At 51.6% G+C, this 15576-nt stretch overlaps 1 protein-coding gene across 1 annotated transcript in view; it reads left to right on the top strand.

The window, feature by feature from the left end:
• The window catches only part of GMPR (guanosine monophosphate reductase), a 32065-nt gene extending 22049 nt beyond the window's left edge, over window positions 1-10016 (top strand). Inside the window, exons 8-9 of the mRNA XM_010216964.2 lie at window positions 3272-3431; window positions 9836-10016. Coding sequence (XP_010215266.2) covers window positions 3272-3431; window positions 9836-10016 — 341 coding nt within the window. The remainder of the gene's footprint in view (window positions 1-3271; window positions 3432-9835) is intronic.
• Window positions 10017-15576: the final 5560 nt, after the last annotated feature.

The following is a 15576-nucleotide window of genomic DNA, read 5'->3' on the forward strand; positions in this document are numbered from 1 at the left end:
GCCTGAGGTCACATATATCTGTGTGACACAGCCAGGAACAGAATGTGCCTTTGAATCCTGTGCCAGCATCTTAGACACAGCCCTGCTGCTCCTCACCACAGTAGTGGGAAGAGATACAAGAGCAGGGAAGGAAAAGAAAGGAGAAGTCAGATTGAAAAGTCAGCTGGGGACATACGTAGGCTCCAAAGCATACCTGACAGACCATAGTGGCTTCTTCCCTGTTTTCCGTAGCGGTGTGCGTTCCAACTGATGGGAGGGCTCATGGGGTCCAGGCACAATTACAGTGCGTCGGCCTGTGAATGGCTGCCAAAGCCAACTCCAGCACCTGTGTGTGTGGAACCGGTCTGCTTAGCTTGCAACTTGTGTTACGAGGCACATGGAAGACACCTGAGGGACTCGGAGAGGAGGCAGCAAACGTGCAGGAGCGCTGCAGGACTGGGCTGGCTTCGGCACGTGTGTTCTTGAGTGATTTCAAAGATGTGACCTGTCAGTGGGTAAAACTAGGATAGGTCCAGTGCAGGGCCCCAGAGGAGCATCCTCCCAGCATCAGTGCCCAGGGGAGCACAGGGTGACAGTGACAGAAATGACTTTTTTGTTGAAAGAGGCCAAGTCTAGCAGACTCCAGTGGAGCTACAGAAACACCTGTATGCAGTGTACCCCAACACATCGTGTGTTATCTGGCAGGGGTTGTTACCACGTCTTCTTGATCCCTGCTGCCGTAAATAATGGCCTGGCACCTGTATGTGAAGATGGAGAGTACAGTTAGGTGTTGCCAGTGTCACTAGTGCTTCTGATCGGCACAAAAAAGCATACGTAAGTAAGGAAAGAACATGTTAAAAATTGCCGCCTCCTCATTGGAGATTTAACTGGTTCAAAAGCAGTGGAACAAATTTGAAATTTCAGGCATCTTTGCAGTACTGAAGCAGGGTGGAAAGTTCCGAAGAGCCTTGGGGAAATAAAAGCATATATAGTGTGGGCTTGTCACTCCTGGAGCTGCAGAGCAGTGTCTGTCGTTCCAGTGTGGAGCGCAGCTCTGGGCTGCATTTGCTGTAACCTGGCTCCCAGTGCAACTTGAATTGTGTTGCTGTCTGGAAATGTTACTCAGGTTGGAAGAGCTCCAATCCTGTAGTTGAAACATATTTGCTTTCCTCCCAAAATACACAATCAAAAGAAAAATAATAGATACTTAGGAGTGCATGAACCAGAATTCTGTGATTCCAAAGTATAGATCTCATGTACGAAGAGATCATGACAGTCTGGCACTAATAACTTGGAGGCGAGGAGACCTAACACCAGAGAGGGAGACATAGGAGTGGGGAGCATGGGATGGTTTTGGCACAGTAGAGAGCCCAGGGTGTCCCTTGGCAGGCCTTTAACTTGTTTCAGGGCCCACTTTGAAACATTGACCCCATAGCCCTCCCTTCTTCCCCCCATGTTGTTTCCATCCATTTCTGCAGCTGCTGTCAACTCGATGTCCCAGGGTACTCAGTTTCTGCAAAACTGGAGCAAGATCATGCCAGACAGCAACAGTAGCTCCCGACCAGAAACAGAATATCCTAAAGGATGAGCATTCCCTTTGTTTTATTTATTTATTTATTTATTTATTTTAATGTTGATAGTAGTATCAGATGTGGCTCAAAATCTCTTGATATCTGAAAAAACAACTCAGGAAAAATCTGCCAGGTAGCTGGCTAGATAGGAGACCTGAATGGGTGCCCACCTATAAATATTGTGTGCGATGTGCTCAGCAGTTCAGCACAAATGCCAGCTCTAACATCCCTTTGTCATGGACATATCGTTCCTTTCAAACACCAAATAGGCAAAAGGAGGTGAGGAGCAGAGCAGCTGGGTTCTCTGTTTTCAGAGTCCTGCTACTGGGTCTGCTTTTGGGAGAAGGGCAGAAGAGATGGGAGCTGGCTTTTAGAAATCAGTGCACCTTCACAGCTGACGTGTATTCAGATACCAGAATATTCCCAAATTCAGGTTTGTCTCCAGAACGTTTAAACAAATTGTGGAAAGTGTGCAGAGCTGGTAGTGATTTCACTTGCTGTTCAGATCTCAAGGTCCAGTGCTTTCGTTTGGTTAGTGACAGAGAGGAGCAAATCCTAAATGTCAGACTTACCTAGACTGGAATTTCCCTAGAGCTTGGACATGTGCAGGGCGGGTTAGTTCAGGCTCATCTGTTTTCTGTGAAGTGAGGTTTATAGCCCTGCTCTTTTGCCAGCTCTGGGAAGAAGCTGAGCAGAGGGGCCTGTTCTAACAGATACACATAAGAGGCAGCCATCAGTTTGGACAGGAAAATACTTCCTTTCAGGGGTGAAACTACAAGCTCAGAAAAGAGTAAATCAAACTTCATACGTATGCATGTATGTATGTGTGTGTGTGTGTGTTTTCACATATCCTAAGGCCTCTGCACTTGATTTTTCCAAGAAAGGCTGGATATGCCAAAATGTCACAGTAAGAGCAGCTGGTTGGATTATTCCAGCCCAGATGGAATTACTAGAAATAACAGTATAAACCAAGAGTGATTCCCAGAATGTTCTCCCTGATTTTATTCCCAGTGGGACTGAGCTCATGAGGTGCAAGCCCAGGGGAGAGGCATCCAACATATTTTGAGTGTTTAATATTGTTACTTAGTACCTGGATCACTGTAGTATTCAGCAGTCGGTCAGACCACGTCTCTGTTCCATGCTCTGTACCACATCCATGCAGAGCATTTTATGAGGAATTACCCTGTGTGATACATAGAGCACCTTTGTGGCTGGTGGGATTGAAATACCCATCATGTAATTTAAAAACCTGCTTCATCAGTATTAGGGAAAGAACATTCTTGCTCGCATCTTGTGGCCTAGGAAGCTTTTGCAGGAGAAATCTCTTGTCTGTACAGCATCCAGCTCAACAGGCCCTACCCCTGTGATCGGGGCTTCTCAGTGCTGCTGTCGCTGCAGGAGCTGATGCCAGGACTGTGCTCAGCTCCTTCTGGGAGCCAGAGAGCTAAAACTGAGAACTTAGAGGGTAGGTTAGAACAATGATCAACATCGTCATCATAACAACAAAGGACTCTTCCCATTTAAAATATCAGAGATATACAACTTGGCATGTCTCAGTTCTTCCGTAAAGCTTTTCTTCCGAGTTTGCTGCATGTGTTGCAGGAGAGGACTCCCTGTACTGAAGTATTTGGGGCTGGCTCTTGTGTTTGGAGGCCACTGTGTTCTTGCTTTGTCTTTCGCCCGCTTCTCCCCTCCTTAACTTCACTCTCTGACGATCACAGGAGCTGGTGCTGATTTCGTCATGCTTGGAGGAATGTTTGCAGGCCATGACCAGTGCGCTGGAGAGATTATGGAGAAAAATGGCAAGAAGGTGATGCTCTTCTATGGGATGAGCTCCGATACAGCCATGAAGAAGTATGCAGGAGGGGTTGCTGAATACAGGTACGAATCCACACAGGAACCATTTCAGGAAGCCATCCAGTAACTTCTGGAGTTGAATTTTGCAAAAAGCATGTTGCAAACAGTCTTGTGTCTTTATTCTCATTTAAGAAATGTTAATGGCAGTTGTGGCACCAGACCTGAGGAAAAGATGCCATCAAAAGAGAGGCTGGCAGAAGGAGCTGAGGTGCATGGCCAAGGGCTGCCAGCCCTGTTTACTCAGTGGCAGCCAGTGCAGGATGCTGTCCTTGCAGCATTAGCCACATGGCCTGGGAAACTGTTAGTCACCGTTCTGACTTCTGGCTCTCTCGGGCTGTGTCTGAATTAGCTGCAGCAATAAGGCACCTGGCCCCCACTTCTCCAGGCAGTGTCCTGTTGCTGCACGGGCTACCCCTTGACCACACACTGCCTTTCACTTGCAAAGAGTGGATGTGAGGTGAACCAGTAAAGCACAGGGTTGCCCCTGTATGGAGTTCACTTACTGTTGAAACTCTAAGGAGGCTCAGGACTTCAGAAGCACTCACAGTCCTAGGCGCTAGTCCTGGGACTGGGCTCGGCTTTGTTGGGCAGCCTTTTGGGGCAGCAGAATCCTCTTGTGCAGATTTCCCACCTCTTCCTGGGTAAGGGGGCAGTGGAGTGGCCATTGCCCTGTTCTCCCAAAATCATGCAGCATGTGGGAACTTGGATTTTCAGCTAAACTCACAACCCTTGGGAAGGCAAGGACAAGCTTAGCAAAAGAATCTCATATATTTTACTGCTGAAAGCACTGGAGAAATTCAACTTTTTGAAAAAGGAGCTAACTGTGGAAAAGTTATTTTAATTTGTTATCTTTACAAGTACCCTTAAACTATGTGGGTCTTCCTCACTTTGGCAGAGGGTGTTTTCCGTTTGCCATCACACAGTGGCTTAGTGAGGTATCCCTTTTGACTCTGCTCTTCCATTGGGTCAGGTTAAGGCTCTGGTCCCATCTGATAAACTGCTGTGTGCAAGGATCCTGGAGCCAGGGGCACTAGCTTTTGTTCCAGACGTTCAGGGGAGTCATGTTTCTTTCCTGAGGTGTCAGCTCTTCTGGAGGAAGAGTTACAGCACCCCAAAGGTGGGAGTGTACACTGTAAGGCAGGTCCCTCGAAACAAGGGAGGAGAAGTGAGGAAGACTGAGGAGGAGAAATGTATCACTGGGAGGAGGAATGATAGTGAAGTGTTTTTCAAGGGCAAAAATGTTTGTGCTGAGTTTGGCACTAGTTTTTGCAAAAAAAAAAAAATCCTAACAAGTAAAAGAATAGTACAGTAAATACCATAGCTTGAGGAAAACACATATAACCTATCAGGTTCTCCAGCCAGGATATTTCTGCCCCTGGTAGGATGAGAAGGGAAAGGGATGCTGTTACATCCTGCACAGGGTGGACTTAGATGCCTTTCCAGAGCACAGCAAACCCTTCCTGCTTGACCTGAGCCCACACTTTTCCATGGGCTCTGATCAGAAGTGAATGAGCAGCGTGCAGGGGAGTTTTTTAATCTCGTGTTGGCAGTGTTTGTATCATTTAAAAAGCAGATATCCTACCTGCAGGATATCTGGCTACACCGAGGCAGCCAGTGGATTGCTTAGGGGAGCAGCCCTGGGGCCTGGGTCTCCGGCTGGCAGCCCTGGCACAGCCAGCGGCGTCTCCTCCGAGCACCGCCGGTCCCGTGCGGGAGAAGGGGCTGCAGAGGAGCCCGTCTGTGACTGGGGCAAGCTGAAATGATGTAGCACAAAAGCTTCCTGAATGCCTCGGAGCTTTGATTCACCCAGGGTTCGTCTGTTTGGCATCAAAACTGCTGAAGTGGATGGCACTAGAAATTATCTTAATTTAGAACTGGCAGCTGCCAGTTATGCAGAGGCGCTGGCAGCCTTTTATCTGCGCTGGGATAACTCACTGCCCTTTGCTCCCCTGTGTTTGCATCGTCAGCTGGAGCGTGGGAAAGGCCTGATGCTGTTAATGCGCTAACAGGAGAATTAACTGATCCCCCATAAAAGCAAGATCAAATGCAAATATGTCTGTGTCTTGTAGGAGTAAAGGATGTGCAAAAAAGTGCTGTGTTTGGCTCAGTCTAGACCCTTTAAATCCCCTATGGGCAATGCTACTCAAATTTTGCTGTATTTTGTTTTACATGCTGATTTTAATGAGTCCTGTAGGGATCAAGTTCTTAAACCTACCCAGGAGCAAGGCAGCAGTAGCACAATCTGAAATTTTAAGTCTTTTTTGACCTGTTGCTTGTTTGTGCCGCTGACAGGTAACATAGCAGGAGTCCTGCAGTTAGCTCCAGCCATCTGCTTTGTGAGACTTTCCTGTTGCTGGTGAACCAGGGGCTGGCTCCCAGCACGCGTGCGTTGTGGCTGCTGCTGAGGGGTCACTAACCACACAAGCCTTGGTCCTGCCTGGTCTGCCCCAGCATGTGATGGGTGTGCAGCTAAAAATAGCAGTTGTTAAGTTATCCAGCGCTGCGAGTGTGCTGGGCCCTGCAAGCAGTTAGGAATTGGGCCAGGCTTCTCCTTTTGATTACTGTGGTAAGAAAATGTAGTTTATTCACCTGCTAGTTTACCTCATGATGAAGTGCCTCCAGAAAAGCTCTAATGCAGCATTTTACATGCTGGATACCCCAAACTTGTCAAGTCAGTGGGGCTTCTTTAGGCACATGTAAAAAGCCCGGCTGTAAATCTGCAGGAGATCCTAATAAGCTGTTTTTAATTGATAAGCACCTGAGCACCCACAGTGTTTTATTCAAGCTGTGGGGAGGTCAGTGCGCTCAGCTCTCTGCAGAGTGAGGCTGCATGTCACTTAACTTCCTCTTCTCAAAACGAAACATTTTGTCCAGAGGACCTGAACCTGCAGCAAACAGTTAAATTAAAATTGACAAGGTAAGGTGAGGTGACTGTAGCAGAAAATCAAGTCTTGAGAGTAATTGTTTTTGTAATGAATGTGTCAAGTTGATCCCATTTAATTTTGTATGAAATCTCTGCACCCTGTTTCATTACTTCTGTGTTTATACATTTATAGATTTTTTACTTCCTTTGATGAAGAACATGGGTCAGAGCTGGGAATTTCTGGAAGACAATTATTACGATTCTTCTAGGGGAGAAAAGAAATACAGCAAGCAGGAGCACAGCATTATTCAGTATTACTCAGTTAAAGCAAATTTACTGGGCTTTTTAAAGAAGCTTGTGAGATTTCACAGGTTTTGTGTGAGCACTGCAGCCCCACTGTGGTCACTCAGCAATTCACAGCTGCTACTAAGCTGCATTCTGGTATTTTACACTAGGAATGGAGTGTATTTGGGGCCACAGAGGCAAAGCAGCACCAGCAGCTGGCTGCTACTCACTGCCTTTCCTTGGTGTCCTGAAGCCTTAGAGCCCTGCCTGCAATTCCTGCCATTTCCTAAATGTTCCACTCACAGAGTTGCCTAACACAGCGGCAGCCCCCGGCTGGGCCGGTGTCCCGCTGGGCCGCCCGGAGCGCGTTCCCGCTCGCTTCGCTCCGTGCACCCTGCTGGATGCGCAGCCTCTGGCTGTCCCTCCGTGCCAGCAGCGGGCGGGAGCGGATCGGGAGGCAGTGGGTGCCCTGCAGGCTGCATCTGCTGGGAATTGGCCGGGGAAATCTGTCTCCCTTTCTGTTCAGCTCTCGGTGGCTACGAGAGAGCTGAGTCTGTGCCCAGCGCATCTGAGCGCTCCTTGCCGGCTCTCGGGAGTCCTGGGTGCTCCTTCCTGGGTGTCCCTTCTGAGGAAGGGTTAGTGCTGGCCGTGGCTCCAGGAGAGGTGCCAGGGCTGTAAATCCCTCGGCGGCTCCCGCTGGCTGCGTGACGCAGATCTCTGCCAAGTGTGCCACTTCTGCGACACCCTCAAAATCCAGGCCCAGCCTGCCTGCGTGCAGGCATTGGTGCTGGGCAAAACGCTCCTGACCTGGCAGACCTTTCACTTGGTTTAGTTTATTGCCAATTAACACAGACATCTAATCACGGATTCAGGTACTGAGAAGAAAACACAGCAGTGTCCACGGGCTGCCCCGCCGCGGGCTGGGGCCCTCCCGGCGGGTCCGTGCTCTGCGGGTCACACGTGGGTCTCCGGCCTTCGGGCACGAGCTCCTTCAGTGCTCGTGCAGGAAGTAGCAGCGCCCCTGCGCAAACACCAAGTCCTGCAGTTTGTGGCCAACACATTCCACTCCTCAGCTCTGCAGAACACGTGTAAACAACTGCCTGAGCTTTCGTCCAGTATAAACTCTGCTTTCAACATCACCACAGTCTCAGTGTAAATCAGCTAGTTAGAAACTCCACGTGCCTCCCTTTGGACCGGAAAATAGGGATTAATATTGTAACAGTACATTCACTAACACTCCATTCCTTCTTCTTGGGAATAGCATTACAAGCCTTAACATCACAGTTTTGTTAAATACCCGTCACAAACTCCGCCTCAGTCTAGACCAGACCAGAGAGGTGGACGTGTACGTAGACTAACTGCAGTTGCACCTTCTTTGCCCCTGGGAACCCGATGACAGCAGCTCTCATCAACAGTGTGAGCCATTAGCCCTTACAAGCTCCACTCCTTGTCCCTGTGGACTAGATGATCAGAGTTAAAATTACCCAAGTGCGCATATATACTCCTTGCAAACTCTACCCCTTATCCCCGTAGACCAGACTAATATGGTAGCAATCCCAAATGTAATGCCTTGCTCCTGCAGAACACAACCAAGAAAGTCACAACAGTTTGAATATATATATCTGTCCACTACAAACTTGACCCATTTCTCCTGCAGATTAGGTTATCAGGGCTGTCTTTGTAATAATCTGGATTTTACTACAAATTTTATGCATTGTCATTGCAAAACCCATAAAAGCAAACAGACAACTGCTAAAGACAGTACAAGGGAAGATGAACACTGCTGTTGCGGGTACCACGAATGCCGAGGTTTGGGAGTCTGGAGGCTGCAGGGCTCCATGCAGACGGTGTTTGCTTTGATCCCCGCATATAGCGTGGCACCACTGAGAATTTTTAGCCCTTCTTGGCACTTCTGCCAAGGTCATCCCGTGGGCCTGGGCTCTCACCGCTGTCGTTGGTGCCCGTGTCAGACCCCTGCCTGCAATGCGGTACGAACAGGCCTGTCCGGCAGCACGGGAGCCCCAGGGCAGGCTGCTGGACAGTGCTAGTGCATATGTTGTTCACTGGCCTTTTCAGTTAGATGAAAATGGCCTTTTCATTTCTATGAGAGTCTCAAGAAAGAGGGAGATGACTTGTGGTTTGGCGTTTGGGTGCTGTATTAACACTTCTCCTTTATGGTCTCCCCAGGGTTTTTGACCTTACAGGTAAGCTAAGAGACTGAAATGCAGCTAGGCTCAAACTGGAGTAGGTACCTCCCTGCAGCTGCTATTGCTGCTTTAATGATTTGTGAGTGGGGCTGCAAGCAGGCGTGGGTCAGCTCCTGCACCGGGATAGTTTGTGAGAGAAGTAAGTAAAGCCACTTGTTTGCAGGAGAAGTAAATAAAGTCACATTTACAACCATGACATATCCCAGCCATGATTCCTGACTGCTCAGGGCAGGGAAACACGAATCTCTCTCTTTCCCATTTCAAGCCATAACAGATGTAGAAGCATATTCTGAAAATCATTTAAAGCAGCAGTCCTGAGCTGCAAATCAGCGTGTTGTGTGGAAGGCATGAACCCAAGCCTTTTCTAAGACAGATTTTAGACAAAAGTCAAGCTTTCCAGCTGCTGTCATCCAGAGCTCCTTACAAAGGGCTGCCTCCTGCCTTCTCCCACAGTGAATCCATGCCTTGCAGAATAGGCTTGCTCTGAAGACCAGCAGGTGTTTGGAGGAACAGCAGGAGGGATTGGTCAGTGTGAGACTGGAAAAAGATCTTCATCTTTTCCTTTTAGAGAAGGGATTTGGGTGGAAGATATTTGCCTGGATTCTGCCACCATGTAACTCTTCAGGCATCTGTTTTGGGGGACAGTGCTGGCATGTGCCTGCACATGACGGCATTCACAGCACTGTTTTTTTCTAGCCTTTCTCTCCTGGCTCTGAAACGCACTAGCTCCCCTCTTCGCTTCAGACGACGGCTCTGCAGGGCATTCCTGTGCCGGGCTTCCCACTCATGGAGATGGGCCCTGGAGAAACAGGGCAGTAGGAGGTGGCCAAGCATTTTGCTCTACATGTGGCCGTGATGTGGGACAGGGCCTAGGGACCGAGAAGCTCCTGCAGAACTGTGCTGACACCTGCCCTACAAGTCTTCTGAGCCTGGCCAGTTCTTGCATCCTACAGCTTGAACCTGGCAAGGCCAGACTTGCTTTTCCTTGAGCCTGGAAGCTTTGCTTGCCCTGAGGCAGGCGGTAGAGCTGTCCGTCACCTCCACATGGGTGCAGTAACCGGTGTCTCCCGCAGGGCTTCGGAGGGCAGGACGGTGGAGGTGCCGTACCGGGGCGACGTGGAGCTCACCATCCTCGACATCCTCGGCGGGCTGCGCTCCACCTGCACCTACGTGGGAGCTGCCAAGCTCAAGGAACTGAGCAGGAGAACGACGTTCATCCGGGTCACCCAGCAGCACAGCCAGGTCTTCTCGTAGCCGTGCCAAGAGGGGCGCGGGGGACGGAGCCGGAGCGGCCGCTCTTCCCCTCGGCCGGCGCCTCCTCCGCGCCGTGTTCCTGCAGCCCCCACGCTCTCCGCGCGCCTGCGCGGGCTCGGGCAGGGGAAGGGCGAGCTGCTAGCACAGTGCCATTGGTTCAAAAGGCAATAGCCTCATCTTTTATTGTTGTGCCTGTTCTACTTTTTAATCAACGTTTCTTCACTTATTTTATGCCCCTCTGATGAATAGCTACTGAAGCCTCCCTAAGAAACGAGCTTGTACAGACATGGCTGCTTGTACCTACCCTTAGACGCAGTTTGACCCGTCAGCCGCTGCTGCTCCAGTAGTGCCCCCTCCAGAAACTGCAGGCTGGGAGAGAAAAATATGCAAAGAATCGAGTGAAGGTACCAAAAAGCCCCTTTCTTTAACCTTCACTGTGACAACAGGATGGATGTTTGTGGCAGCGATACCAGCCTAGGGCATGTCAGAGAGTTTGGAGGGCTGGATAACACTACTGGAGGTGCTTACTGTGATGATAAAAATGCCTGAGCCCTGTCATTTGCAGGCCTTTTAAAGCCATTTTTACTTGAATTTCCATATTTAATGGACTTGCCTCTTCAGAGAGCCTGGCGCTGCAATGTAGCAAGCCCGTTCTGTTGCCACCCCCATGTGTGGAGATGATTCAGGATAGCCTGTTGCAGAGCCTGCCTGCTTTATGGTGCATGCAGTCTTTGAATTAGCAATAGGGTTCCTGCTTTTTCGTGCTTTGCGTGGACAGCTTTTTAAGACATAAAAGTTCTGCTGCCACAAACCCACCCAAGGGGGGCCCCTCTGCAGCCCTCCCTTGCAAGTTCCTTGCAGTTGTTTGCCTGTTCGTTCCCGTTTAGCAAAGATAGGAAACCGCCGGGCTGGGCGCTGCCTGTGGCCAGGTGAGCGAGGCCAGAGGCCGCCTGGATCCACTCGTTAGTTCCTGGTCCTGCTCCTCTGCAGCCCCCGGCATCGGGGGGAGCCAGCGAGAGCCCTCAGCAGAGCAGCTGGAGGCCTGAAGCAAGACACTGCTGAGGCTGGGGCGGAGGCAGAGCACTTGCTCGAAAGGCAGTAATGAATGTTTAAGACCCTGGGTAACACTTTAATAAAGCATAATGGCCCAGTAATTAATTGATAAATCACAACTGGAATTTCTTTGGAAATACACACTGCATCCCCAGGAATGCCGCCCCCTGGTCGCTCGTTAACGCTAAGCGATAGAGTGAGCACCCGTGCACTCCCAGTGCTCGGTCACTTGAGAGCACAGCCCGGCTGCTGGTGCTTGAGCGACTTGGGAGCCTCCCTGTCCCCTCCTGCAGGTACCTGCAGAGCTGGGGCTGCCTCTGCGCAAGCCAAGCAACGACCTGCAGGGAGAGCCGCTGGCACCAAGCCTGGCTGCCGACCTGCTCCGGAGACCGCGCGCGGCTGCTGCGCCTGGCCCAGGCCACACACCGATCCCTGCTGCTGTTTGATTGATCAGGCTGCTGTTTGATTGATCAGGCTGTGCCCGTTAGAACCGGCACAGAGCTCCTCAAGGCCCATTGGTTTAGATATCTTCCATTAAACATGTAGGACATAAATGTCTGTTGGAGTCTGACCTTTTCCTGTGCTTTGGAGGCGAGCAAGGGCCTTCCTGGTAGAGCAGGTGATGCTTGTGCTGCCACTGCGCTCCATCTGTCCTGCCCAAATACCGCGGGGATGCTGAACGGGGACGAGACGCTGTGAATGAAGGACCCACCTCTGTCCCGGCAGCGCAGCGCTAAGGAGATGTCCGGCCTTTTCACTAGGAAACCTGCTCTGGGTGAAGCCCTGCCCTTGGCGTCACCACCGGTGTCCCTGGTGAGCGGCCGTGCACTGCACAAGAGCAGAGCTCCTTCCCGCGGCCGTGCGCTGCACAAGAGCAGAGCTCCTTCCCGCACGTGGCGCCAAGGGCAGCAGCACATGGGGAAGGTGCCTGCGAGCGGCAGGCTGTGGTGCCGCAGGCCCGAGCCCGGGGCGCTCCATGCTCGTGCCTTTGTATGTGACAAGTGCAGCTGGCACTGGTCTCACACTGTTGCAGTTGCTTTTCTACTTTTTTTTAAGCTACATTTCTAAACAAAAATTTTAAAAATACATATATATATATATTTTTTTGTAAGCTTTTTTCTTTTTTTTTTTTTTTGTTAAATGAGCACATTTTTGTTAAATGAGCACTCTACCCAAGGCAGCTGCTGGGGGCAAGGGGCGGCCGCCCCACACTGTGGCATGTGAGGAGGCCCCTTCCTGTGTGGACTGCACACCCTGTGCAGCCGCCCGGCCCGGGGCCTTCCTGCACCCGTGGGCCCTCCTTTTGCCCCACCAGGAACAGCAGAAGATGGGGACAGGCTCATCGTAAGAAATCTCTTCCAGCCTGTGAATTACACTGACAGTTGTTATTGATAAAGCTTTGCCTTAGGGCATTTGGTTTTCTGAACAGCAGCTCAACAGAATTTTGGCGTACAGCAGTTTTTCTTTGTTTCCTTTCCTCCTGCGCGAGCAGGAGGGAGCATCAGCTGCAGAGGTGCCGAGCGGGTGGTATCATCCCCCAACGCTGCACAAGGGCTTTGCGCAGGGTGCTGGGCTGGCAGGTGGTCCCAGCAGCCCCGAGCCCCACGGAGCGGCTCCGTGCGCCAGCCCCGAGGCTCCAGCCCGCCCGCACGTCCCAGCAGGCTGCCTGGCGCCTCACAGGAGCACCTGGGAGCGCCTCGTGTCGCGTGGACCTGCGTAACCCGGCCCTGTGTGTTCCCCCAGCACCGTCCCCATCCCACTGCCCTCCACGAGGAGGGCATCTCCCCAGCCGGGTGCTGGCAGTGCCAGAGGTTGGTCCATTGGCCACGTGGGGGCTTAATTTAACACACCAGGAACCCTCTCTGGGGATTCCGAATGGGCCACATGACATCCCTTAAAGTGGTCCCTACTAAGCGCATAAGAGCACCCACCCACCCCCTCTCTGTGGCCTGGCCTCGGGGCCCCGTGGCTGCTGCAGAGCGGGTCCTGCCCGCGCAGAGGCCGGCTCGGCCGGGCTGTGCTCGGACGGTCTGGGCACAGCTGCCAACACCAGGAGTGGGAAGGAGGTGCTGCTGCATCAGGGCTCGTTTTCTGCAGCCACGGGCACATGGGGGCTCTGCAGCTTTCCCTGAAACCCCTGTGTCTTTGACCCACCGTACTGAGCAGAGCGGGCACTTGGGCAGCAAGGTGAGCCCTGCCCAGCAATTACTCTGTGCACTGTTGACTGGGGGACGTGGCCATGCATAAACACATGGCGCAGAGTCCAAAAACACCTCGGTGTTGGCTGCAGGAACTGTGAAGCGCTTCGGTGAAACGGGCCCAAAAGAGCTAGCGGGCACTGGGTGCTTTCCTGCCCCTCTCTGTGCTGCTGGGACGCTGAGTGCGAACCCCAGCTCCCCTGCTCTGCCCGCCCGTGCCTGCAGCGCGCGCGGTGCGAACGGTGCCCTCCTGCCGCGCGCTCAGGGCGTCCTATGGCCGCCGTGCTGAGCTATAACCCACATCCCCCCGCACTCTGCGAGGGGTCCTGGCCATGCGGCTGCAGGTGCCTTTGTGCAGCACGCGGAGCGGCCAAATGGGGCCGTGGAGCTGGGCAGACCGTGTGTCACGGGAGGGCCGGGAGCGTCCCGCAGGGAGGCATGAAGACCAAGCACGTGTTTGCAATTGGCACTGTTATTTTATTAGTACGAGTATACTGAAACAATAAACTTGTACTGGTATACAGACAATTTCTTTAAAACAATTTTGTTCAAATTTTGAATCAAACATTGTTTTATTATAATAATGAAATAATTTCTACCTAGAAAACCTGCAAGCACCATCAAAGAAAGGGACCATAAAATTCAATAAACAGACGCGAGTGTATCCTACAAATAGACACACCACCATTAGAAAATAGAATATGAATTCTTCCATTTTTTTAATATTTGTTTTAAAAAAGCTAGTGCAAGTACAATATTTTACACTGGAATTACAGAGAGTATGCACGCATATGGAAAAAAGTTCTCCTGTCACAATAAAAGCTCTTAACTATGTCTGTATGCACTTAAAATTTCCTCCTCCTTTCAATAAGGTGCAAAACGTTATTCCCTCCCTATTTCTCCTTTGTACTGGCCATGTCAGCTCGATTTCTCCCCAGCGCAAAGCTGCACTATCCCTTTTGCTGGGCCTACACGAGGAGCTACCCTGGAAGCGTGACGCGCCACAACCCTCATGAATAACACCGAGCGGCTCCAAAGAGAAACAAGGACCGTGGAAACTAGCGGCGCCGAAGGACGAACATGGCCTGGCCGGGCCCGTCGCGAGGGCACTGGCTGTTGGGAACGGTGACATAGCTAGTACAAAATGGTTTTCAGTAGCTCACCCGAACTGAAAAAGGTTGGGAAATATCCCCCTTCCCGCCCCCACCCCAACACTGCCAAAAGAACAGTGTTCAACTAGTTCATATATTATTCCAAAAAAAAAAAAAAACCACAAAAAAACAAAAAACAAAGAGAGAGCAGGTACATACATTAGTGAGTTTCAACACTAGCGGGCTGTCGCGAGAGGCCGTTTCTACGCCTTAGCGCACCTGTAACTTTGCTAAGAGGCCAGGGCGGCGGCTGGAGGGAAGACGCAGGCCCAGCCCCCTTGGGCCGCTCGTGTCCTCGGCTACGCGGCAGCCTGCGGAGCGCGCTGAGAGGGAGGGCAGCCGGGCGCTGCGTTTGGAAGCCAACGCTGGGCAGGGATTGCATCCCTGGCTGGTGTTGGGGGCACAGCGGCACTGACCCGGAGGCCAATGGTCCCACACCGACTCCAAACCCGCGGAGGGGCTGCGCCCTGAAGCCTTCGCTCGTCAGCAATGCAGTAGTAGAGCAAGAGCAGGATCCTCGGGGAAACTCGTGCTTACTGCAAACACCACTTCTAACGCGCACCTACTGCACGGTCGAGTGAAAGGGCACAGGGGCTTTGGGCGCCCAAAGTAGAAGCGAACAGAAAAGAAGGAACCTTGGATGAAGCCTCCATAAATCCTCAGTGGAAGACTCGAGTCCTTTCAGAGAGCAACAAGAAAAACTACAGGCATCTTAGAGACTGTCACTGTACAACTACTACCTATTGGCTGGACGCACTTGGCCGTTAACACCCCGGGGGCTGTGTCCGGAGTGCCGGTGCCACCCGGCCGCCGTGGCCCCTCAGGGCCCGGCAGGAGTGCGGAACGTCGCCCGCTGCCCAGCTCCATCTTTGGATGAGAAAAGGACCCTCTCCTCGAAGCTCGGGACCCTCTCCTGGGGGTTGTGAGTGACGCCAGCCTCTCCGTCGGTCAAGACTCTCCCTGGAAACTTCCTACAGCAGCTCAGAGCAGCTCTGCAAAATGCGGGGAGAGAGGGGCCGCCAGGAGGCGGGAAGGCCGCGCTGCCTCGGTGGGCGCACGGGTGTAGCGGTAGCCTAGGATCCCTTGTTATAAACACTTCTTGTTCAGGATTATATTCTTTGGGTTTCTTTTGGAACAGGAAGCGCTGAAAAGAAACGC

Source organism: Tinamus guttatus, unplaced genomic scaffold (assembly GCF_059628265.1).
Source record: "Tinamus guttatus ecotype Peru unplaced genomic scaffold, ASM5962826v1 Tinamus_guttatus_pri_ptg000131l, whole genome shotgun sequence".
Lineage (NCBI taxonomy): Eukaryota > Metazoa > Chordata > Aves > Tinamiformes > Tinamidae > Tinamus > Tinamus guttatus.